At 37.3% G+C, this 27,607-nt stretch overlaps 1 protein-coding gene across 1 annotated transcript; it reads right to left on the bottom strand.

Moving 5' to 3' along the window:
• On the bottom strand, positions 1–27,140 carry LOC125269615 (highly reducing polyketide synthase PKS6-like). The gene is made up of 6 exons (XM_048192545.1): positions 27,083–27,140; positions 26,828–26,981; positions 8,722–8,882; positions 8,080–8,286; positions 7,322–7,503; positions 1–7,228 (listed from the first exon to the last, which is right to left on the bottom strand). Exons 1-6 carry the CDS (start codon positions 27,138–27,140, stop codon positions 1,667–1,669), a joined length of 6,324 nt encoding a protein of 2,107 aa, XP_048048502.1. The 3' UTR covers positions 1–1,666.
• Between the last annotated feature and the right edge of the window lie 467 nt (positions 27,141–27,607).

The following is a 27,607-nucleotide window of genomic DNA, read 5'->3' as shown; positions in this document are numbered from 1 at the left end:
TGATAGCACACGTACATCTCGGAGACGTCTATTTGATGTGCGTGTTTACGTCTGGAAGACGTATTATTTAGGGTGTTTGCTCATCTGGAATACGTCTATAGGACGTATCCTGTCAGATGTCAAATAGACGTTTAGAAGACGTCTTTAAGATGTTTATGATTTAGAATGTATGTAAAACTGACATCTTAAAGACGTCTATTAGATGTTTGTAAACAGCAGATGCTTTCCAGATGAAGTGATCTTTAACAGACGTCTTGCAGACGTACGTGTGCTATCTGGGTTGACATCTCATTTTGCGCTATTGATTCAACATGTGCTTTGTAAAAAAGCATGATACTAGTATTTACTTCAGAGTTTATAAGTCTTTTTATACAAAGTATAAGCACTTAGTAATCCATTAACATATCTTTACAGTTGTCATTGTAGACAGCATTTAAAACATCATTCAGCATATAAACTATAATGTATTGTGAAATGACTAATGAATCGATCAAAACAATTGTATTATTAACATTTATAATTAAAATGTATTTTGTACTTTCAAGGATTTCATTTCATGTGGTTACCTCTGACCCAAATTAAAAAATAGGTTTTTCATGATCTCTTTAGCTAGACAAAATAATAATAATAATAAAACAAAATAATCATAACCATCTCAATCATCAGCAGCATGTCAGTATGTGCCACTCATACAACTCTGGTTTGAAATACATTCAAATTGATACAGAAAGCACTTTACAAACTAAAGTGAAGTGCTGAATGTGTGTTTAACCCTACTGTGGTCTCAAGAACAAAATCTAAATAAAAACAATGATAAACAATGTCAAGTCCACAGTCTGCAGAACCTCAATTTGCTGTGTTATTGATATGTGGTGTTAACACAGAGTAGTTGGAGATAGATTAGTTGCCTCGCTGGTCAATATTTCAATAGACTGGAGGGAAATTTAATGAAATTTAGTCATATTGGAATATCTGCCAATATTAGCCCTTATTAAGCTAGATGAACTTGAATTAATTGCATTGTTTAATTAAGTACTATATTACTAATGGTGCTTTTCCACTGCATGGTACAGGGTAGCGTTTCCCATAAGCATCATAAGCATAAGTTGATCATAGCTCCATTGGTTTCAATCAATTTAAGCTTACGATGCTTTTGGGAAACGCTGCCCAGTTCGGTACGTCTCAGTACGGCTCACTTTGTGGTGCTTTTCCACTGCATGGGATGGTTCAGTATGGCTCACTTAAACTACCTCGGTAAACACTGCAGATCACTGGTCAAAGAATCATCACTACCAATGACTTTTTTAAAATGACTTGCTTCAAAAGACCGTCACACCCAACTTGAAAAAAGAAATGGCTATATTGTGGTCAGTAGATGTCAGATTTGTTAGTAGCCAAGGAACGGTTCTACGCCAGCAAAGGTGCCGCAACTATATCAGTCTATAATCCCACCCACTTTGAAGCGGTACTAAACTGCAGTGGAAAAGAAAACTGAAAGTAAAGCGAGCCGAGTCGAGCTGTGATGAAACCGAACTGAGCCGAGCTGTACCACGCAGTGGAAAAGCGTCATAATTATATCCCAATTTCACATCAAAATGTCATGAATTTCTAAGAAAGTCCTTGTTTTGAGGCTACAAGACTGCTTTAAAGAAATACAAATTACAAATCATAAGTATGTGGATTTGCTCTCATCTTTACTCTGATATTCATCTATACAATTCTCCTCCAGGATTCTAATGAGAGATGCCAGTGTGCTATTTGGATCCATCAGAGTCACTAGAGGGACAGTCACACCTCTATCATTGAAGATAAGATTCTGCAGAGTCATGGCTAACATTGAGTCAATGCCTAAATTGAAAAGATGAACATCATCATTCAGCTCAGCCATCTCAATACCAGTCGTTTCACTAATCATGAGACACAGATAATCACGTGGTGAGGATGATTTCTTGGTTTGTTCAGGTCTAGATAAATTCAGTCCAGCTTTACTAAAAGCTTCATCTACTATTTTGAACAAACGTGCTTGTAGCGATTTATTCTGACTAAGAATGTTATTCCAGCTGTTTTTAAAATTGAATTTGCATACAACCTGTTGAGGTTTGTTGATCAAGAGGCAATGCTCAAGACTTTCATGGATTTCTGGAATCTCCAAAAGCATGATTCCCTTTGCCTCCAGAAATCTTTGGAAATGGCCTTTGTTCAGCAGAAGGCCAAGATTCAAAGCCCCCCAATTAATGGACTGTCCAGAAAGCCCAATATTTCTGCGGTAGTGACAGAAAGTGTCCATGAATGTATTAGCTGCAGCATAATTAGTTTGTGAGGCATTGCCAATGAAGGCAGAGATGGAGGAATAGCACACAAAGTAATCCAGATTGCATTGTATGGTAGCACGGTGAAGGTTAATCACTCCATTTACTTTTGGCCTCATAACTTTCTCATAAAGAGATTTGTCAAGACGTTCAATCAGCCCATCATGCAGGACAACTGCACTGTGAAATACCCCTTTGATTGGACTGGATGGAAACAGTTTTCCAATATTAACAATTGTCTGGTCCACTTGCTCAGATACAGAAACATCACACGGCAGACACTTAATGACAGAATCCCAATGACTACTGAACTGACTTATCTCTTGTTGGATCTGAGTGTTTGGATTACTCCTAGACAGAATGACAATGTTTCCTCCTCCTCTCTGAGCAATGAACTTTACTGTCTCAAACCCCAACCCTGTCAGACCACCTGTGACAATATAGACAGAATTTTTCTTGAATAGACTGTGTTTAGGCATCACTGGAATGTCAGACAGCTGGTTCTTGTCTTCAATGTTCAGGATGATAATGGGTAGGATCTGGGTTCTGAAGTATGATTCAGATTCTTTTACAGACAGAAGATCAGTGTCTTGAGATTTCACTCTTTGAACAGCTGTTGCATCCAAAGACAAGGACTTTTTGTCCAAATGCATGGATTTCAGCCAACGGTAGACATGTGGCATTTTCATTTGCAGAGACCCCTTTTGCATTATTTGGGACATGAGGAGGACATGGAAGTGGACTTCGTCATTTGTACCTCGGAATGTTGTAGTATTGAATGGAAATTGTGTCTGGTTGTCATAGACAAGAACAATATCTTTGATGCCTCTAATACTGCTAGCAATTTCAGCAGTTTTTACATTATAAGGAGGTAGAAGAACAGCCCCCACAACCTCACTAAAATCACAAGACAGCTGATCAGTCTGAGTGCTCACTCTGACATTCCAACCTGATCTGTTTGCAATAGCAATTAAGACATTCATCAAAGCTGAGTCCGGAACAGCTGAGAAAATGCCCAATTTCCATTGCTGTTTAGCTTTGGGTAACGCCTCATGCAAGATCTCCCAAGCCAGTACCATATAAGAGACACAAGGCATGTCATTCAAGAATGAAAGCCTTTTTGCTTTGCAGCAAACAGCTGCTGGGAGAACTACTTTAGTGGTGGCAGCCACAGGGTAACAAGACACAACGTGATCACCAACTTTAAATTTGCTGACATCTTTACCCACAGCTGTGACAGTGCCACTGAAGTCAAGGGCTAAGAGCTTATGGTTTTCAGTTGTGTGTTTGTTCCAATACAACGTCTGAAAATATTTCATGCCAGAAATGCTGACTGGAAAGTAATCTGATGAATGAACACAGATATTACTGAGGCGAAGCTCAATATTTTTTCCTTGAATCAGTTCAATGGAATTATCCATTTGAGTTGCTGACACATTTGTCATTATATATGGGTCAGATGTCTGCAAGATGAAGACTTCTTCATCCAAAATGTGTGCATTTCTTGAAGAGATTACCATGGTTGGCAAAGATGTGTGGGTGATTTCAGGTTTGAGAATTTTGCCCTCCTTCACTACTAGCTCTGGATATTTGTTACAGGGGTATGATCTGAGGACCTGAACCAAAGCTTTGATGTCTTCAAAAGTGGCAGAGCCCATGTCAATCAGCTGGAAGGAAAGTTCTGACAATTCAGCTGCACATGCTCTTATCATTCCTGACAGAACAAACCCAGGGTTTATGTGGTCCACTATGCTCTCAGACGACCTATAGGTTATTACTCTGATATCACCTGAGAAATGAAGTGCATTGAGATATCTGACAAGCTTTCGGAAAATCTCACAACACCCCGCCATACTGTCCAAGATCTTCTCTGATTCGAGAGAGGTTAGGTCTGCATCACCCCACATGAACAAAATTTCCTGAAAGTTTTTCTTTACACTTGAAATTTTCAGTTTTGACAAAAGAAGTTCAACTCCATCTTCTAACAGTATGTTACAACTTGAAGAAGACACATACCTAGATGTTGGGTCCAAGTACTGTTGCAGAGCTTTAGATATTCCTACCTGGTCAGAAAAGACCAGTGCCTTTATCTGTGTATCAAATGTGTCAATTTCAGAGATGCTACTGAAATCGTTGTGGAAAAAGTACTCCTTGACTACTTGGAAACGACTTCCTAGCATTCTAATCTTCACATGCTTCAGTTCAACTAACACCCTACCCTGTTTGTTGGCTAAGCAGCCACAAATGTCAAAATCATCTTCTCCTACATGTACTGCTCTCAGATATACAACCATCTCCTCTTGCAATGATTCAAATACAGTCAGGCTTCCTATTTGCACAGGATATTGGGGCCTTGTTGATACACCTCCTATAGTTGCAAGAACAAGTTGCATGACATAATCCAAGACCACAGGGTGAAGGTGATAGTCATGTAATTGAGGCAGTAATTCTTTTCTGACCTTCACAACAGATATAGCCTCTCTAAATTCTTTTCCACAATAAACATCTGCATTATTTCTGAAGACAGACCCATACTCAAATCCTGCTTGACTTAGAAGTTTGTAGAGTTCTTCAGTAGTCATGTGGAATGTGCATCTTTTAGAAATACAGTCTAATGAAATGAACTGTTCTTCAGGTCTTCTACCTGGTTTTGCTTCTACTGTGCCAAATGCATAGACTGCAGAAGTAGACTGTATTTTGAACTTAAATACGTTAACGGCCAAATTGTCTGAATGATCCAGCTGTACATTTATGTCTGGGGTATTCTGGTTAAAAACTAATGGACTCTGAAACGTTATGCTGAGCTGCAGAGAACTGAGTGGAACCTTAGGTTTTGCATATGCCATGGAAGTTGCTAATCCCAACTCTGCATAAAATGCCCCAGGAATGATGGCAACCCCACTGTGCTTGTGGTCCTGCAGGAAGGCCATTGAATCGGAGGATAAATCACAGCTGAACACTGAACTGTCTGTACCAATTTGTGTAACTACTGGATGGCTGCCAGTGGGACTGATCAACTGCAAATTTGAAGCAAAGACATCTCTCTTCACATCATCAAACTGGTATCGTGGGTAGGGAATTGGTTCAGTCTCAAAACCTTTGAAGAATGTTTCCCAGTCCACTTTGACCCCAAGCTCAAACAGTTTGGAAACAGCTGCAAGCATTGTCTCCTGGTCTTTATCAGGCTGCACTGAGGGAATCACAGTAATGTCATTTCCCAAAGTCTCAGTGATGTACCTCTGCAAAGATCTTCTTGGACTAATTTCAACAAATACCACACTCCTTTTGTTTTTAACTGCAGACTTTACAGCTTGTTCAAATTCCACTGGTTCTCTGATATTCTTTGCCCAATATTCACCAGTAGTAAAATCTGAGGAGCACAAACTAACACCTGTCACTGTTGAGAACAGTTCTGCCTCCAAATTATGTGCCTGCAATGAGCCTATACTCTGTTTAACTTTGGATAAAATGGGATCCATCTTGTGACTGTGGTATGCTGCAGGAACATCTAAAATGCGAAGGAACAAATCTTTTCCACTGGCTGAATTGCTCAAATTTTTTTGGAATCTGTCAATGTCTTCTGCATCTCCTGAGAGAGTGCATGACTGAGGGCTGTTATAAGCAGCCAGACAAACCCTTTCTGAATAAGATGGAAGAATTTTCAAGACTTCAGAAACAGCCATATTACTGACTACTAGCATCTTCCCTCCTGTCACAGTGCTTTGCAAAGAACTTCGATAGTGGATGACTTTCACTGCATCTTCAAGTGACAGCAAACCAGAACAATGAGCTGCAGCGACTTCTCCAATAGAGTGCCCCAAAACAGCATCAGGGCTGATGCCCCGGTGTTTCAGAAGTTTGACAACAGCAACCTGAATAGCAAACAAAAGAGGCTGGACAATCTTTGGATCAGACAGCTCTGTACTTTTCTCAGATTCACTCTCCAGCATCTCTATCAGATTCAAACTTCTATAGATTTGCAACAGTGTTTCAATCTTTCTAATTTCCTCTCTGAAAACTGGCTCTTGTTTTAAGAGCTGCTTGCACATACCCTGATATGTAACACCATTGCCACAAAACACAAAAACTAGCTTGGAGTCTGTCTTTGACGGTACAAGCTTTTTCTCCACAGCAACAGTTAGTTTCTCTTGCAGATCTGCCAATGATGATGTTTGAAATACTTTCCTGTATTTATGTTTCAAGTGACTTCTTCTACATGAGGATGTGTACAGTAAAGACTGTAGATCTGATATTTTCCCTGCACTGATCTGTTCTGCTGTATCTGCAATAATATTTTTCATGGATTTTTCGGAGGCTGCAGAGACCACAAAGAACTGATGGGATTTGTTTATTAGCTGAGCTTTTGGCTTTTTTGACTGCACATATTGTCTGACAATTGCATGTGCATTTGTTCCACCAAACCCAAAGTTATTGATTCCTGCAGACCTCCCTGCGCTGCAGTCACTGATCCATTTTTCTGTTCTGGTGGGGATTTTCATATTGAGAGATACAATGTCTATGCTGGAGTTTTCCACAGAGTAGAACAATGATGGCACAATGGTTTCATGGTGCATCATCAATAGAACCTTTATGAGCCCTGCAACACCTGCGGCAGATTCTGTGTGTCCAATATTGCTTTTAACAGATCCAATGATGAGTGGCCCTGATTTTTGAGGTCTTGCTTTGGCAATGACTTTTGAGATGCTACCTGCTTCTATTGGATCTCCAGTTGGAGTCCCTGTCCCATGAGCCTCAATGTACTGGATACTAGTCAGGTCAGTTTCTGTTGAGTAGATTTTTCTAAGCAGCTCCTCCTGCTGTACCATGGATGGTTTGGTGATTGGACTAGTGGTGTGGCCATCTTGATTGACTGCAGTTTTGCTGACAATACCCCAAATATGATCATGGTCTTCAAAAGCCTGTCAAAATACAGACAACATATGGGTGTTTCTTCCAGTAGTTTATGATTAGGTACATCGTCATAATTTATATGACACAATCTTTTTATTTACTTTTTTCAGAGGCTTTAATAGAACGACCCCGCATCCTTCACCTCTGCCATATCCGTCTGCTTTGCTGCTGAAAGGTTTACTTGTTCCATCAGAGGAGATCATTTTTGCCTTGGAGAGAGTCACAAAAAGGGTTGGCTCCAATATACAGGACACACCGGCACACAAGGCCATATCACAGTCTCCTGTTGAGTGGAATACAGATAACCACAAAACTTAGGGTGATGGGAGAAGCCTAATGGCTAATAATTGAATTAATTTAATAAAATTTAGGAACAAGGAGCTATAGCTTGTCTTGCTTCATCACCATTCAGCTAGATAGTCTCAAATGAATTGGAGAAAAATAAGTGTACTGTAAGATGATTTTTCACAGAATGTATTTCCCAGATACACCTACACTCAATTATTATAATATAGTTTACAGATAGGTTCCATGCATCTTGAAGATGTTGCCACAGTTCTGCTATGAATTTAGGCTTTAGTCTCAATTGCTTCTGTCTCTGTGTTGGTCAGACAATCTGCAGTAAGACTACTTTTCAATATTACAGTAATTGCAAAAGGAATGTTTGAAACTCTATAATTGATGTCACACATTGATGTAATGGCACACTAAAACAAAACATTTATGAAACATAAAGCATCTAATGTCTTGCACAGTACTATAAATTAGTACACATACAGTATACAGTATATGGACAGTCTTCTTAAAATGTGCAAATAAGTTGATCTACACAGCTTACAAACATATTTTTGAAGACTACCTTGTTTTATGGCTTGACAAGCTAAGTGAAGGGCAACGAGGGATGAGGAGCAGGCACAGTCAATGGACAGTGAGGGGCCAGTGAAGTTGAATACGTATGAGATGCGATTGGCAGCTATACTCATAGCGGAACCAGTGCCATTGGTGTGGTCTATGTGTTTTGGATTAATTCTCACTTTTGCCAGCTCAAAGTCTTTGTTCATTAGGCCTGAAAAAAAAAAGCAAAGTTAGACAAAACAAAAAACATGTTAGCTGGAGATATGTTTTTATCCATAGCCACTTACTGTATACCTAATTACAGTGCAACCTGAAGTTAAGTGCTTTGCTCAAGAGAACAATACTTGCAGTGCTCTGACATGCAACATTTTAGTTATCAGCCCTTAACTGTAGCCACCTAATGTGCTATGTGTGTTATAACAAAGAAATTAAAGCACAATTGCACATACTGAGGTCAGGACAAGTTAGATCCTTCTTTTGAACCGGGGAATTACTACGAAAATTAATGTGCTATTTAGCAATGAATCTTAACCTGAGGTTGCTCTGAAGGTACTTCCCATGCAGGTAGTGCATATACTTATTCACTGGGATTAAAAGACACCAAAAGTTACTTTCTTATTTATCTTATATTATGCTTATATGTTACCCAAAAATACTCCTGTTCGTGTTCCACTGGCCTTTTCCATTGGCATCCCAGCATCCTCTAGGGCCCTGTAGGTGCACTGCAACAAAAGTTTGTGCTGAGGGTCCATGTTGATTGTTTCAGCATTAGTGATGCCGAAGAACTTGTGGTCAAACTCATTGAAGCTACACAAAATAAAAGGTAAATGATGGGGTTATTTCTTTTGGAGTTCAGATACTAAAGGGATAGTTCATCCAAAAAGGACAATTCCATCATTACTCAACCTCACATGATGTTATTCCAAACCTGTGTGACATATTTTCTTCAGTGGAACATTAAAGATGATACTTTGAAGTCAGTGGTCTCCAAACAACATTGAAACTCATTGACTTATTTGGATTTGGATTATATTGTTAACTATATTTTAAATAAACTACAAACAAATATATAGTTACGGATTAGGGCAGAGGGGGGCAAACTACGGCCCGCCAAACACTTTCATCTGGCCCGCGAGGGAGTTTTTAAAATATTACACTTGAGTAACAGTTTTGGTTCAGAATTTCTAATTTGATGCAATACAAGTGAACGCCAATATATGGCAGTATAGCATGCAGTACAGTTAGAGTTAGGGCCTAGCTACTGTAGAATTAGAATGCACTCGGTAATAACTCGGACGTTAATGAATGAAAATGAGTGTGGCGAAAAAAAGAAAAGTGGACTCCGAATGTCAAGTGTTCAACGAAGAATGGACAGCAAAATACTTCTTTACCAGTATCGGACAGAAGGCGGTATGTCTAATATGCCAAGAAAGTATTGCAGATTTTAAAGACTACAACATCGGTCATCATTTTTCAAGCAAGCATTCGAATTATGCAGCCAACCTGTCATCTGCAGGAAAGGCGAACAAAGCTTTAAAACTCGCCACAAACTTAAAAGCCCAGCAAAATACATTTACAAAACAGTGCTCTATTCAAGAATCTGTAACGAAAGCTAGTTATGTACTGGCACATAAAATTGCAAAGCACAGCAAGCCTTTCTCGGATGGGGAATTTGTGAAAGACTGTATGGTGGAGACTGCTGACATACTTTGTCCTGGTTCTAAAAGTCAGTTTGAGAAAATTAGCTTATCGCGGAGAACAATTACCAGGCGCGTAGAAGTGATTGCCAAAAAGCAGACGGCTTCAGTCTTTTTTCTGTCGCACTTGATGAAAGTACTGACATCAGAGACACTGCTCAACTTTTGAGTTTTGTCAGAAGAATAAACGAAAATTTCGAAATAACAGAGGAACTCCTTGGGATGGAAGCAATGATGGGAATGACCAAGGGCGTGGATTTGTATGACAGTGTGTCCGTCTGCTTGGAAAAAAATAACCTGCCGTGGACAAAGCTGACAAGCGTCACAACAGATGGATCGCCAAATCTAACCAGCAAAAACACTGGACTGCTAAAAAGGTTAGAAGACAAAGTAAAAGTCGAAAGCCCGAACTTGGAAGAACTGATATTTCTTCACTGTATTATACATCAGGAAGCCTTGTGTAAAAGTGTGCTGAAGCTAGAAAAAGTTGTCAAAGTGGTTGTGAAGCTTGTCAACTATACGGACAAGAGCGCTTAACCATCGGCAGTTTATTCAGCTCCTTAACGAAATGGAGGCAGAGCACCATGACCTCTTGTACCATTCAAATGTGCGCTGGCTAAGTCTCTGCAATGTGTTTCACCGTGTCTGGGAAACAAAAGGAGAGATAGCAATCTTCCTCGATGCGGTTGGTAAAACTGGCGACTTACAAGACACAGACTGTGTGGACACACTGAGGCATCTGAGCAATCTCAATTTGAGACTTCAGGGAAAGGACGTTTTTATGCACGAACTGTACAGCAACGTAAAAGCGTTCATGGCCAAACTTGTATTTTTCTCCAGACAGATATCCAGCCGAGATTTTGCTCATTTTCCTACACTGGCCGGACTAAGCACACCAGTAACACGGCTTCAGTCTTGCATTGAGAGGTACAGCAGCACTTTGATCGACCTGCATGCAGAATTTTCCCGATGCTTCGCAGATTTTGCAAAAATTGAGACTGAACTTGAACTTGTTTCATGCCCCCTATCTTTTGACAGTGAAAAAGCACCACCAGACACACAACTGGAACTCCTTGACATCCAGTGTGACAGTACTTTGAAGGAGAAGTTGCAGACATCACCAGTTAACCAGTTACCTCACTGGATGAAAAAAAATTCCCAAACATAAAAAAGCTTGCACAAAGAATGCTTGTTTTATTTGGATCCACATATGTGTGTGAACAAACCTACTCAGTCATGAACTACAACAAATCACAGCGCAGATCAAATTTAACAAATAGCCACCTGTCAGCTATCCTGAGGATCTCATCATCAAAGATCACTCCAGACTTTGACACCCTTGCAAGGAGTGGGGACCAGGCTCATTGTTCACATTAACACTTTCATTACCATGATTTGGAAAGACAAAGACTAAGGTTCTCGCTCAGTTTTAATCAGACATAATTTTATGATTATTAATATGTACATAGCAGTTACATGAGATTATATCTGTTGTAAATTTTAATCAGTAATAGAAATTAAATAAGAATTGTTGTTTAATGTGACAAATGTTTCTATCAGATAATATATTTTCCATGCATACCTCCAGTGTAAATAAAAGTTATTTTATCAAGGATTCAGTATGCGGCCCTTCACTTGGTTTGCAAAACTTGATGTGGCCCTCTGGTCTAAAATGTTTGCCCACCTCTGGATTAGGGTAACACCTGTTCCCTAAACGGAAGCTGTTGGCCTTTAGGTGGCGTCCTAGGTTCTGTTGTGTCTGGGTTCGTTTTTTGTGTTTTGCAGGGTGGAGTCAAGCGGCAGGTGTAACAGGTTGCCTACAATGAGTGGACTGATAAAAGGATCTGTCTTTCCAGAGGGCGTTGGATCTGTGCTTGGGTTCCTGTTTTCATTTGGGCTTGACCTCTCTCCAGCACCAGTCTTTTGTGTTATTGTTATTTTGTTTGTTAGTTTATTATGTATTCCTTCTTTAAATAAATATATTTTTGAGTTAACTTGAGTTGAGCGTGGCCTCCCCGTTTTGTTACACTGCCATGAGCCAGGTAGTATGTAACGTGGGGGCTCGTCTCGGAGTACTTTGTAAGAGCCAAGTTAGCCCCATGTTAGTTAAAAAGCGATTAACGCTGTTTTTTATTTTATTTTTTTGTGTTGGATGTGTCGGATGTGGGTAGACTGCTTGTGGTGGCAGTTGAGCTGCATGTGGGCACATCGAAGAGGTTAGGGTTTGAGTTTGTTTAGTTAATTTTACGGGGTAACTTTCTGAAATCTATGTAAGCCTACTCTTTTTCTAATAATAATAATAAGGGAAAAAATGCTTTATCTTGTACTTTGCAACCTCTGCCACTATCCCATGAACCAAAAAGAAAATAGGGTGATTTGATCGTTTTAATTAACTTCTAACTCTTTTTGTTGAAATCGAAATTTTTTTATAATGGATAAGTTGGAGTTTTTTTTTAGCGGTGCCTACAGAGGAAAAACTTGAAGGTCTCACAAAAGATCAATTGCGTAAAGCTAGTGAACATTTTAATATTGAATTGGCTTTGCCTTAAACTGCTAACCTACAACAAATTCGTAAAGCTGTTAAAGAAAAATTAGTGGAAAGGTTGGTCTTAACTTTAGATACGCAATCTGATGTGGACAATTTATCCCCAACCGAAGAGTGATGTGGAGAATTGCGTTTTAACATTCGAGCAACAAAAAGAATTGTTCGAATTTAAAAGTAAGGAATGTGCATTAGATTGTAAACTAATGGGGTTATACAAGTGCGTTCACACTTGTAGTTTGGTTCGTTTTGTTCATTTGGTCCATACCAAAAAAGAAAAACATTTAGTCCTGGTCCAGTTAGCGTTCAGATTGACAATTTTATCACTGAAACAAAAGACACCACACCTAAAGGCATAGGGATACATTCACAACCTGATTGGTCGGATTTTATGACATATTGCCTATTTTGAGATGGAACTTACCGAACCTCCCAAACAATGCTGTGTACTGAAGTAAATGCGCTTGTTGTGTGTGCTTAGCCTGCATGTGATAGTATTTTGGCCAGCTGGGAACTCATGAAGAGCTTATAAAATGTGTGAAGGAGTCAAAACAGCGGCGGGAATCCATCTGTCACACAAAAACGATCTACTGCGTGGAGATGCGCGTCTGATACCTGTGATGGGCAAACTCACAACTATGACGAGAAAAAAACGATATGCGTGAGGATTCTGTCCTTTTTAGGGTCTCATCTTCCTGTTTTTGGTTTGTTTACATGTCTTTCGTCCGTGTTGCGTTCATATATCATTCGAACCACACCAGAGTTCGCTTGGAAGCGGACCAGTGTTCGTTTTAATCGAACCAAACATGCCAAGTGTGAACGGACCCTAAATAGTGGTTGGTACTGTTTTCAAGTATAAATAGCATCTTGTTTCTTCAAAGTACAAATAGTGATTGATGCTGTTAATATAAAGTTTAAATAAAAATTTTATTTGTACTAAAGCTAAACTATAGATGGTACAACCAGAATGCGTTTTTTTTTTGCAGCCGCGGGTACCATAAATTTCTGCTCTTGACGGCTAAGTGGTGCTATAACTATAGATTTTCACGTTATGGAGTAGACGCATCACGGCTCGTTTTCACAAGTAGCAGAAACATACTATCAATAAGGTTAAAAAAAAATCATCCACATAAATATATCATAGTAATCAATAGCCAAAAGCCAAAATTGCTGTTTTTTTTATCATTGAGTATGCTTTATAATGCAGTAGCCTAGTACCCCATAATACCCCATATTTCAAAAATTAATTCTTAATTTGTATTATTTTCTCCTTGTAATAAAATAAAAAAAATATATAGAAATGTGAATTATATAGGCTACACGTGCATGGGAGAATTAGGAGTGATAGCATAGCTTTCTAATAGGCTACATTAAATAATGCAGTGGTAACACAATAGCCGTGTGGGCAGTGCAACAATGTGCAGATGTTCTTTAGATTATTTGAAATTCGAGTCCCGGCTAGAAGATCAACATTCGTTTCTATAGAGCTGAAAGGGACGTTCCTCAACAGTTCACATGTTTAGATTGTCAACAATCACAATTCATCATACACTGCTCAAACATTCTAAACCCATTAACAAAGAGGTTGCACAACAACAATTCAGACTTAAATCTGAGTTAAGATTAAGATTATTCTAATTTCTAGACATTTGGCTAGCATTAAAGCATAGACAATGAAGGAATTAAATAATTTACATGTCGAAGTATTTTTGACATAAAAGTTTATCGACTGTTAAATATTTCATTTTGTTTGAAGAATTAAAACAGATTCAGATGTTTTTGCGTGATTAGATGATTTAGCTAATTTGTTTTTCTAGGCCAGCTTTTTCCAAGCAAAATGAAACAAAATAGTACAAACTTCACACTCATGTACTTTTGTCACCACAAACAAAATTTTCAACTCAATATTTAAACTCCACAGGCATCCTGCATTCTTACACCCGTGTTTTTAAAAACTTTCTGGATAGCGAACCCCACAAAGTTTTTTTTTATTTATTTATTTTTTATTTATTTACCTGCTGTTGATATTCCGATTGGGATTATATAAATGTAAATTCAGTCATACTATTGGATAATTTTTGTTCATTAGTGTAAAATGGAAATGCATGGTAATTTTATAAATGTAAGCAAACAAATTATGGTGTAACATAAAGAGAGAGTGAAAGTGATATGTGAAGGCCAAGTATGGTTATATCATTTTCAGTTTTTATTTTAATGACAAAGTCTGGTGTTTTAGTGGTGTTATGAACATTGCCATTACATTTAGAGATATGAAATATTGCTAAATATAAAGGCAACCAAACAGGTGTCAAACTTTACCATCTAACAGGGGACCAGTGTCGTTTTGTGTAGTGAAATCACTACAACAAATAGTGGCTCTGTTAGAGACCCCTGTTAGATGGTAAAGTGTGACACCTGTTTGGTTGCTTTGCCGTTTCTTACCATCACAAACACACTGTAAAGATTTTGGAGGTCAGATCTCAAAATTTTATCTTGACTCAATTGAAATATATATAGATGTTCATTTTGCATTTTTTCCCCTTGACTGACAGGTGATGCTTGTTACCCGGTCATTATCCATTAACCGACAAGATTAGAAGTATTATATTAGAATTAAATTAGAATGGATAAGTGTCTGTGACTCAATATAGTTTTTTTTAACAATATTTTTCAATACTTGTCACTTTTTCAAAACTCTTCACTCAGTTCTACAAACTAACTTTCAGCTTCACAGCAGTTAATTTCACATTCACAGTGCACTAAAACCACCAAAACACTTCAATCATGTCTCAAATCAAGTCATTCTTCCTGAACACTAGCAAAGGTTTGACCCAACAAACTGTCAAAAAAAAAAAAAAAACACTAACAGGCAGCATTATACAATATTTTCTGCTGTTTTTTGCTGTTCAGAATTCACTGCATTTTATGTCACATTGTTCATGTTTACATTAGTGTACAAAATCATTTCTAAGTTTTCGTTTTTGTATAGATGATGAAAACAAAAGACTAACACTTATGTAGGTGTTCAGCTACATCTAATTGTTTTGATAGTATTTCATTTTTTAGATTTGGAATATATTTCACTATAGTACTACTGTAGAAATTTTGCAAATTTCAGTCTGAATAATAACTGTTACTTTTTCAAAAAATAATTTTGAAAAAGTGAATTTTCAAAATGTGTCCTAGTGTGTAAACACATTTACACAAACACTGCCTCTCTAGGGTCGTTCGCACCATCATCCTGAGGGACAGAAGACAGAATGATAATATGCAGTGAGAAAGTCACAGAGACAAAACTAAAAACTTAATGAGTCAAACAAACTCTTTTTGTTTAAGAGATAATTTAATCCTTTGACGCGTACAATCTCAACAGTGTGATCATTCTTGGCTGGTCCCTGGAGCGTACGATCACACCGGTGTGATTAGAACATTCAGCGTATCACGTGATCAACTGCCAAATTCAAATATGCTTGCGCGCTTTGGCTGGAGCTAAACCAGAGACGGATGCGCACAGCGCTTTTCACATATCACATATATGCAGTGTTTTCAACCAAATAATGTTTATTTTAGGTTTCAGACATTTAAATACACAATACACAATACTAATAAAACAATATATTTAGAGTTTGTAAAATACACAATGCTGTCTATAGAAGCAGAAATAACAACCCTTTCTATTAAACTTAGATGACACGTTTAATTCATATCATTGTGTAAGTAACTTTAAAGCTTACTCTATTCTTCCCCAGTTCACGGACTCACTTTCATGTATTTCGGGAGAAGTGGATGGATTTACAACATGAGAATCCATCCACTTGAATCGAACAGATCCGATTCTTTGTGCGGCACAAACTGAAATGGCGGCACCCATTGCGCATGCAGCTCAACTAACGCGATCGTTATAAATTTTGAATAAAAAAGGAAAAATTTAATAAAAGCAGATCATCAGTCATACAGTGCTGTGGTGTGTTTACGTGACAAGCAATGATGCATCACCATGGAAACAATAAAGTGATACTTTCTAAATAATGGTCGCCTTAAACTCACGCTGGGGGTTCAGACAGTATTTTAAACTTACGTGTGAAAGGGTTAAATCTGTGGTCTAAAGATTGAATGATTTGACCACAACTCATTATTATCCTTGATATTCTGATATAGGTAATTTCATGTGTATTTAATACTGAGTTTGCTGCACAACCCCCACTGTCAATTTACATTTCAATACAGGAAAGCTTGAAAGGCCAGTTTATCACAGGTGAGGTACAGGCCAAAAGAGCTTACTAACTACCAATACTGTTACCAATGTCTAACAAAATGTGGAACTTCTCAAATAAACTAGAGAAGATGGCGGGATTTACCCTAATTAAATTAAAATACAGTTTTACAACTACTAGGATGCATTTCTCAATATTTAGGAGAACTGAGTTAAGAGTTTTGAAAAATTACTTTCAGCTTCACAGCAGTTAATTTCACATTCAAAATGCAATAAAACTACCACAAAAAAAAAAAAAAAAAAAAAAACCTTAATTCATATCTCAAATTATGTCATTCTTCATAAGAACGAAGGGGTATGAGAAATTTCCCTGCATACACCGACTACAGTGCTGCTAGAATGCGTGTAGTGATCATGGTAGTGATATTTCCACTCAGGATCGATCACTTGTGTGTTACCTGGCTGATGATGTGAACACAAATGAGTGATACAGTTAAAAGAAATATCTGGTCATCCTTCATACCGCAGTCACTATTTGCATCTCGTATCATCTGTAAACTCTTGCATAACCAAGGCAACAACTGACTCGTTTGTATTACATTGCAAAGAGCTCCGTTATTGCAGCACCATAGTAGAAAACGAAACCACGTCCATACCGGACGGCTCGGCACAAAATGCAATGGTTGAACAAACATCTTGGCCCAATGGAAAAGCGGCTTCACCAGTCTTGGGAAACTTGAAGGCTCATACGAGTGAGTAATCTGTTAAATGTGCTTGCGCCTGATTTCTGTTGATATGCGCACTTCATTGCAGTTCATACTGGTTAAATGTTACAAGACACTAATAAAAGAAACTTGATAATGATGATGTGTGTAATATGTAGTAGTGATGTCCCAATTTTTAGGGGAATATTTTCACCCCTACACCTTGCCACACTGTTTCAAGGGGTCAGGGGAAGGGCGAAGGGGTAGGCCGAAGGAGTATAAAATAGAATTGGGATTGGGCCTAAGTGAGAAATGAATTGTATGTTACATGACAAAAAGTTATTTGTAACATAGGCTACGTCCACACGAAGCCGGAGCTTACCTTATCCAATCTTTTTTATTTCCTCAACTCAAGAAATTTCTGCGTCCACACGAAACCACTGAAACGACTCAAAGCTATGTAGTATACATGCCAGAGCAGTATGTGGCGCTGTAATTCTGCCACAGAGATTCACTTAAAGCAGCGAATAAGACTTGGAGCATGTGCATAAACCTTGCGCGCTGTATACAAACTATAGTCAAGCTTAGAAATAATGCTTTATTTTTGCTCAGTAGCTTCTGCAGCACAAACACAAGCGTCTAGACTCTGCTATTTTTGTTGTTGTAGCTGTTTTGTGCTGTTAGCGGTGTCCGACTAGGGTCGACACGTGGGGTGATGACATCATTGTTTCACAAAATATACAGATAGGCTGTCCACATGAAAAGGCAAAGACGGCTTTTTCAGATTTATCCACTCTGGGACCCGGTTTCAAAAAATAGCGGTTCCACCTTCCAAAACACCGGATCCGTGTGAACGAAATGCCTTTCCGATTCAAAATTTGTGCATATTCACAAAAACACGTCTCCGTGCGGACGGGGCCATAAACTGCAGAAAATTATAAACAGTAAACAGTGACATTCTTGTTTTGTAAAGATTTTACAAAAGAAAACATTGTGTAATGCTTCTGTTTTTTTTTTTTTTTAATGAGTGACAAAGTGTGTTTGTTGGGATAAACCTTTTTTCAGTATTGTGAAGAATGACTTGATTTGAGACATGAAGTATTTTAGTAGTTTTAGTGCATTTTGAATGTGAAATTAACTATTGTGAAGCTGAAAGTTGATAAGGTAATTTTTCAAAACTCTTCACCCAGTTCTAAATATTGAGAAATGAGTCCTAGCAGTGGGAAAAAAAAAAAACTGTGTTTTTATTTAATTTGGGTAAATCCCATCATCTTCTCTAGTTTATTTGAGAAGTTCCACAGGTTCTTAGACATTGTTTATAGTTAGTGAGCTTGTTTGTAAACTCGTTAACCTCACCTGTGATAAACTGGCCTTTCAAGCTTTCCTGTATTGAAATGTAAATGGACAGTGGGGGTTGTGCAGCAAACTCAATCCAAACAATCCTAAATACACATGAAATTACCTTTTAGAATATCTAGGATAATAATGAGTCTTAGCTAAAGTAAAACCACTTCTTTATTTTAAGGACTTTGAAAGGGTCATCCATGCTTTTATTTCAACAAGGCTTGATTATTGTAATTCCTTTTATATGGGTATTAACCAAGCATCTCTTAACCGTCTCCAAATGGTACAAAATGCTGCTGCTAGGCTCCTTACTGGTGTGCGCAAACGAGAGCATATTACCGAGGTACTGATATCTTTGCATTGGCTCCCAATTCGTTACAGAATTGATTTTAAAGTTTTGTTGCTGGTTTTTAAAGCTCTGAACGGTCTAGCTCCGGTATATATTACTGATTTACTATCTGTTCATAATCCTGGAAGGTCTCTTAGGTCTTCCAACCAGAGACAGTTAAATATTCCTCAGGTTAGACTGAAATCAAGAGGAGACCGAGCCTTTGCTGTTGCTGTTCCAAAACTCTGGAATAGTTTACCTGTTTTTATTAGAACTACCTCTACACTACATGAGTTTAAAACAAAACTTAAAACCCATCTTTTTTCTCTGCCTTTTAATTGTCTTTGATGTGTCCTGTGTCTGGTTTGTTTTGTGCTGTAATTTATGGTGTACACGGTGTTAGTTTGTTATACTGTACAATAGGGGTGTGACGAGATCTCATGTCACGAGATCTCGCGGGACTAAAATGTGACGAGATTTCTCATCGAGGCGAAAAGTAGTCTTGTGATATTGCCATGACAGAGTAGTTAGGATGATTAGGAAAGAATATGCCACCACTACCTTTACATTACGCCTCTCCTGTCGTTTTGCTTTGCATTTAAATAAAAAAAAAATTTAATCCAGTTGGATAATGTCGCCGCCGCTCCATATCTACAGAGTACACGGGATCGCTGAAAATGAAAGTAAACGCGAGCACGCATTCAAACACGATTTCAATACCCCGCATTTTGAAAGCGGCTCCCTGTTGAATGCAAATACCTCTCAATATGAAAGCTATTTTAGGCTGGGCAGTGTATTTGTAACCATCTCTTAGCTCTGTATCAAAGAAAAATTTGGTCTTACTTGCACTTTGAATATTGAGAGAGTGCGATTATGGTTGCACTTATTGTAAAGTGTTACCATAAAAATGAATAACAGTTTTCTCTTAATCTTGTTAAGCACAAACAGTAAGGTTTCATTTGTTAACATTAGTTAATGCACTGTGCACTATCATGAACTAACAATGAATGACTATTTTTTATTAACTAACATAAACAAAGATTAATAATTACTGTAGCAAATATATTGCTCATTGTTAGTTGATGTTGGTTAATACATTAATGTTAATAAATTAGACCTTATTGTAAAGTGTTAACATTTTCATTTATACTGTTTTATTTCTATGATCAGTTTGTGGAAAGGAGTTCAGTTAGGAGGTCAAAAGTTTTAGAAGCTCATAAATCATGTACAGTAAGGTCTGAAGAGACTGAAATCATACATAAGAGAAGCCAGTCAGTTGAGTTTGTGGCAAAACCTTTTACAGTGCTTGAGTATTGTTGTCTTTTACTGCATATGATAATTCATACTCAGAAAGTAGAACTGAAATGACATTCATTACAAGATGATTAGTTAAAACATTTCAAATACACCTGCAGAATTTTTTTCTAGTCATGTATTTCACCATTGAGGATTTCTTAAAAATAGTGTGCAAAAATCTTGTCTCGTCTCGTGAACTCAATCTCGAGTCTCGTCTCGTCTCGTGAGATACCTGTCTCGTCACACCCCTACTGTACAGCACCCTGGTCAACAATTGTTGTTTTTATTGGTGCTATATAAACAAAGCTGAGTTGAGTTTAGTCAAATCATTACATTTTTAGACTACAGTTTTAAATGTCTCTTAAACAAAAAGAGTTTGACTCATTAAGTTTTTAGTTTTGTGAATTTCTCACTGCATCCAAACCTTGAAGTTGATTTGGTATTGTGTCTGCTATTTCATAAAGAAACCTTGCTGCCATTTGTGCAGCACTGTAACACTACAGAATTTGTAGTGTCTTATTCACCCAGTTCACCAAACCAACTTTTAACCTCACAGCAGTTAATTTCACATTCAAAATGCACTAAAACTACCAAAACACATCATTCATTTCTCAAATTAAGTCATTCTTCCAGAACACTAGCAAAGATTTCACCTAATAAACACACTTTGTAACTCATAAAACACAGACTTAAAAACACTATTGACAGGTATTATACAATATTTTTTGCTGTTTTCTGTTTTCAGAATTCTCTGCAATTTGTTACATGGTCCACAGCACACAAAATGAGCTTCCTTTTGTGCCTTCTTGCACTTGAATATTTAAATTGTCAAGGCTTAAACTTTCTTGACGATGCAGCGCTGGCCCGCCCACTCTGACAATCGTCGTTTATGTTTGTTCGCGTTCATGCTTTGTAACACCAATTTTTACTCACATTTGGCACTTGGCAAGTATTAATTTTAGGGCCTGTCTATACGTACAAGCACATTTCATGCTCTATTCAAAACTGTTCAACTTAATTTCAAAACCGAACATAATAAGACATCAATTTGCTACATTAAACAGTAATATATTTTTGAAATATTTTCAGAATCTAAAAAATGATCTATCAAAATACTATCAAAACAATTAGATGTAGCTGAACATCAATAATAATGTAGTCATATATAATAATCATTCCTCAGTGATATGAATATGTAAATTGTCATAAAACCAGACAATACATAAAGCCTGCTGTTTGAAGATCAAAACTCAAAGTTTTATGTTGTTTGTTGCATCTAAATATTGAACAGTTGGCTCAACTTAAATTTCAATTTTAAAGTTCAACTAAAACTAAAAGATAATTGAGCCAACTAACAATTTTGCAGCAATGCAGCAAGTCAACAAAAATTGAGATCTGACCTCCAGAATCTTTAAAGTGTGTTTGTGATGGCAAGAAATGACAAAGCAATCAAACAGGTGTCACACTTTACCATCTAACAGGGGACACTAACAATTAGTCAATTTGTTTCACAGAATGACTATTTATAATGTAAAGTGATGACCTGCAATTGTTACCTTAAAGAGCTATTTTTGCTGGATTTGTTGGTATATACTGATGTATGTACGTTACTTTAATGACCATGGTATGTTTATTGATGTTAAATAATATTTTTGACTTGAACAAAATAAGTTAATTTACCATTTTATGTTACCATTTTTTTATTCATCATTCCATGCCAAATTCCACACAAGTTGAAGTGTACATGGTAAAGTTCAGAAGCAAGAGCATGTGCAAGTTATAGTGATTTCACTACACAAAAGGACACTGGTCCCCTGTTAGATAGTAAAGTGCAACACCTGTTTGGTTGCCTTTACAACCTTTATATCCTTGCCTTTAATTTGGATCAAAACTTAGTTTTATGTTAATTTTTTTCATTGAAAATCTTAAGTTGGTTCAACTAAAGTGCCTGTGTGAATAGACATTCAGTTTGCATAATTTGATAAAGCCAGCTGAACATTTTCAGTGCAGCAAGTCGATATAAAATTTTGAAGTGTGACACCTGTTCGGTTGCTTTGTTTTTTCCCTCTATTGATGCCATTTTTATTTAATTTTATAATGGTTGAATATATATTTTGAAATACTTACCGTTTTAAAATTTCAATTAAAAAAATAATATTAATGCAATGCAAAGTTTGAAACTAGTAAGTTTTAGGCTTTTTTTTTTCTTTCACAAGCTCCCAGTTTGCATATGTGTTAGCTGCTAAATTGGTCAAATATTATCCAGATGTAGAATGATGCATATATAATTTCTGGTATATAAAAAAAAAAAAAAAACAACAACATTTGAATATTTTGTTAATTTAGAATTAGAGTGAAATAATAATGAAGATACATTTTTAAAAATTCTATAATTGGCCTAGTAGTTACTAAAAGGTTCCTTTAGTAAGCAGACTGTTAAACAGCAGCTCTACAGTCTCAGAACTTTTGTCTGGGACAGCAAGCCATTCAAACAATAGCACACATTGTTCACACTCATCTAATGGGCCATTACAGTTCCTGCTCCAGCCTACAGGGGTGCTTCACCAGAGTGTTTTTTACTTGATTTTAACATGATTTAAAGCATGACCAACTAGGGGTGTAACGATTTATCGTAGTACGATATTTCGCGATGCAAACATGTTACGATATGCATCGTAGAATGATGGCGATAGTTTTACGATATGACGGCAGTTTAATCTTATTGGTTGAGCTGTCGACGTGACCTACTCTGCAAGGTGGCAGTGAGAGAAGCCGGTTGTCACCGCATATAAATGGTGTGTCTCAATCAGCTCTCTAGTTAAGTAAGTGTTTCGGGCACACATTGAATCTTGCAAGCAGGTTTAAACCTTTCTCATGTCAGTCTCTTGCATGGTTGTGTGAGAAAAGTCATGGCTTTCTTTCACCGCAGTGCCACAGCAACAGCTGTGCTCACAGAAAAGCAAAAGACGCTTGCGATGCTTTGCTTTAAGAAGTTCTGTGGGGCCGTTCACATATTGCGTGTTTTCCGCGTGCAAGTCAGTTATTTTTTTCAAATGTAGCCGCGTGGCAGGCGCGCTCATAATGGGATCAACGCGGTCGCGACGCGCATGCAATTCTCAACTTTTCAGAATGCCTCAAGCGCACCGCAGGTCGTGTGACAAGAATCAACCGATCAGCTATGGCCTTTCCGTAACAAAACATCAAATGCTCAGCCGAACAGCTGATCATAGCTGTACATGGTGGTTTCATGGTTATCTTATCTCCATCAATATATCTCGTAGTGAAACTAATGCAAGGGCTAGAAATCATTTATCCTTTGCAGAAACATCCTGATCCTCTTGGAGAGCTCAGTTCATGGTTGCATAGCAACGACCGACACCACGGGAGCGCAAGCGCTTTGGAAAGAAGAATAAGCGCTGTGGCCGCGCCTTCCACGTGTTTTTAGACGCGATATGTGAACGGCCCCATTCATAATTCTAAGTTCATGTTAAATTTAACATTTTTTTTCAGTGACAGACAGCCCTATTCAACTGTTAATTTGAATACAGAAGGTTTTTATTAAACCTTGAAATGTGATCTTGTATGTACAACAAGGAAAATTATTGAAATTTGTTCATGTTTTTTGAATAAATCTTGTTTGAATTTCAGTTTCATTTTGTTCAAAATATCGTGATACGTATCGTATCGTGAACTCCGTATCGAGATACGTACCGTATCGTGACCTGAGCGTATCGTTACACCCCTATGACCAACAGGGGAACTGAAAAATGTCCCCTCTTTGCTCGGTGGTCCCCTATTGGTGAATGTGTAACGACACCATGGTCCCCTGTTAGATAGGTAGACAATTACACACATCCCCCCACACACACACACACACAAAAGGACAACCAAGGGTTCAGCATGTAAGACGTGTATGGTGTACAAGGACTTGCAGGAGTTGAAATAATAAATCCTCGATCACTTTTAGTCCACTTTGACGAAGCTTCCCTCGACTAGCATGTCTTTTTGAAGTGACTAGAAGCCTTGTCACCTGACCTGAATGCTGCACGCTGATTCGCTAAAACGGACTTATTGGTTTCTGTACTGGTGGATCCAAAATGGTCAATATTCATATTCATGCATTTTATTCATATTTATGTTAATCATTTATGGCTTATGATTTATCAATTTTACTTTTGATTTCATATATTTATGTACTCCTACTTTATATATTAATTCTCATCATATTTTCAAGTATTTACTTGTTATTGTACCCTTATGGTTATTCTTCTGGTATCTTTAAAGGTGCCCTAGAACTTCTTTTTAAAAGATGTAATATAAGTCTAAGGTGTCCCCTGAATGTGTCTGTGAAGTTTCAGCTCAAAATACCCCATAGATTTTTTTTAATTCATTTTTTTAACTGCCTATTTTGGGGCATCATTAACTATGCACCGATATATAGGTTGCTGCCCCTTTAATTCTCGTGCTCCCCCTCCCCCGGAGCTCGCGCTTGCCTTGAACAGCATAAACAAAGTTTACACAGCTAATATGACCCTCAAAATGGATCTTTACAAGATGTTCGTCATGCATGCTGCTTGCATACATCGGCTCATGTAAGTATAGTATTTATTCGGATGTATTACATTTGATTCTGAATGAGTTTGAGGCTATGCTGTGTGGCTAAAGCTAACATTACACACTGTTGGAGAGATTGATAAAGAATGAAGTTGTGTTTATGCATTATACAGACTGCATGTGTTTAAAAATGAAAATAGCGACGGCTCTCTTTTCTCCGTGAATACAGTAAGAAACAATGGTAACTTTAACTACATTTAACAGTACATTAGCAACATGCTAACGAAACATTTAGAAAGACAATTCACAAATATCACTAAAAATATCATGCTATCATGGATCATGTCAGTTATTATTGCTCCATCTGCCATTTTTCGCTATTGTTCTTGCTTACCTAGTCTGATGATTCAGCTGTGCACAGATCCAGACGTTCTGCCCTTGTCTAATGGCTTGAACATGGACCGGCATATGCAAATATTGGGGGTGTACACCCCGACTGTTACGTAACAGTCGGTGTTATGTTGAGATTCGCCTGTTCTTCGGAGGTCTTTTAAACAAATGAGATTTATATAAGAAGGAGGAAACAATGGAGTTTGAAACTCAGTGTATGTCTTTTCCATGTACTGATCTCTTGTTATTCAACTATGCCAATATAAATTCAATATTTAATTCTAAGGTACCTTTAAGAGTATGTATGCATGTTATATTTAATTGTTCTTCAAGTGTTCCAATGTGACAGGTCATGTTGACACAATTGTGCAAAATATGTCTGTTATTATTTCAGCTGACATGTAATAATGTAAGATTTGCAAAATCCCCTTAAGGGAAATGCCCTATTTCTATTTTCATCTATTTTTACATTTGACCAGTCTATGACATAATGGGTAAATTCATCTGACCTTTTCTGATCAACGAAAACAAGGTTTGAGTAAATTTCCATTGTTCCATCGAGTCATTGATTGTTTAGCTTTTTTCTCTTTTGCTCTTTCCTTTGCTCTCCCTTGATCTTCTGCTTCATCTCTCCTATCTGCAAATGTCTTAATTATTGTTCTTTCTTTCTGTATATTCTGATCTTCATCTATTAGATACAATACTCTGGATTTTACAATACTCTAAATTTTATTATTAACTGTTAATTACTTCTTTCTGATTGTTATTTTACCTTTTGGTTTTATTAAATATTTTCATTATCGATTAAAGTTTGCGTGTGAGGCTAAATTTAATTGCAATGAATAAATAATTTTTCTTCAACGTCATCAATTGCCTGAATCTCATTTTCTCAAGTTTTTGCATCAGTTAACAAACAACAAGGGAGCTTGTCGGTTTCTGCTGTAAAGCGTGAACTTGCAATGCCTTGACAGCGGACAATACCTGCTTTTCTGACAAAACGGATTTATGGTCCAGAACGTGCTATATGTGGAGAATAATGCACTGCAGGTCATTTTTTAAAAAATATATTTTTTATCGGTTTTTGCAAATGAACTCTTCATTAATTTTTTCAGTCTGAGGTACGGATGTGGAAAGCGCACAATCGCGTGAGCAGTGTAATAGGTCAGTTATAGCACGATGGAGGCATTGCCTCTTCTCATTGACATTTCCCTCATTCTATCTCAATTACCCCCCACCAAACTCACAGCACACTTTACAGCAGGGTTCCTCAAATCTGACATTGGAAGGCCATTGCTTTGCAGAGTTCAGCTCCAATTCTAATCAAAGACATCTGAGCAAGCTAATCAAAGTCTTTAGAGTTACTAGAAAATTACAGGTAGGTGAGTTTGATCAGAGTTTGACCTCAACTCTGCAGGCACGGATTTGAGGAACCCTGCTCAAGGGGGAATAATTAAAACTCAATGGGCTCAAGGGAGGCAAGACACTCTAACTTTGTTTGTAACTGCTGGTGTCACTGTTGGACTGTCATTTTATAAAAAATAAGTAATTTATACACTTTTAAAGTCACATTTTAGAGGGTCTGAGGCAGATCGATTAAAAACTCATGTATTATAAAATGTTGACCGTTTTTGAACGACAAACATCATAAGTTCTTTTTATGAAGGCAAATTAATTGAAGTCTTACCCATCAATAAGTGCTGCCTTTGCTGTGTGTGTCTTTCCTGCCTTCTTCTCATCTGGATCGTACCACTGAGAGAGATTAAACCTGTCGTTTGGTATCTGAACTGCACAGTTCTCTCCATGAAGGAGGACTCGCCAGAAGTTTTCTAGTCCCTCACCTAAAATGAATGAGAACATACAATCTAAATACAATTTATGCCAAAATCATAACATAAACAACAAACAAAATAATGAAACACTGTAAATTATTAACAATTACCTCCAGGAAAATGGCATCCAATGCCAACAACAGCGATTTCTACATCATCATCCATCATATTTCATAGGCTGTGTGTGCAAATACATTGAGGCAGTTAACTAAATATTTATCCATGGCATTTAACATTTTCGGATTTCTTCCTCATTTATGCATTTTTTTCAGCAGAAATAGTAAATAAAATAAAAGGGGAAAAAATATATTTTTTATCAAGGGACCTTGTGTTAAGTTGACACAGAATGGACAATTATTACTAGTCAACCAGAAAAAAAAATCCTGTATAATGCAAAGACAACCTGAAAATCTGAATAAACATGGAATCTAATTTGAAATTTAGGTAGAGTAAATAAGCTTTATATTAAGCTGTATATTAAATGTGTGTATGTGTGTGTGTGCGTGCATATATATATATATATATATATATATATATATATATATATATATATATATATATATATATATATATTTTTTTTTTTTTTAAGTTATGCTTATTGTTTTAAGAATATTTATAAGCTGATATGTTGATAA

Source organism: Megalobrama amblycephala, linkage group LG6 (genome assembly GCF_018812025.1).
Source record: "Megalobrama amblycephala isolate DHTTF-2021 linkage group LG6, ASM1881202v1, whole genome shotgun sequence".
NCBI classification, from domain to species: domain Eukaryota; kingdom Metazoa; phylum Chordata; class Actinopteri; order Cypriniformes; family Xenocyprididae; genus Megalobrama; species Megalobrama amblycephala.
This window is presented reverse-complemented; position numbering and strand designations above follow the sequence as displayed.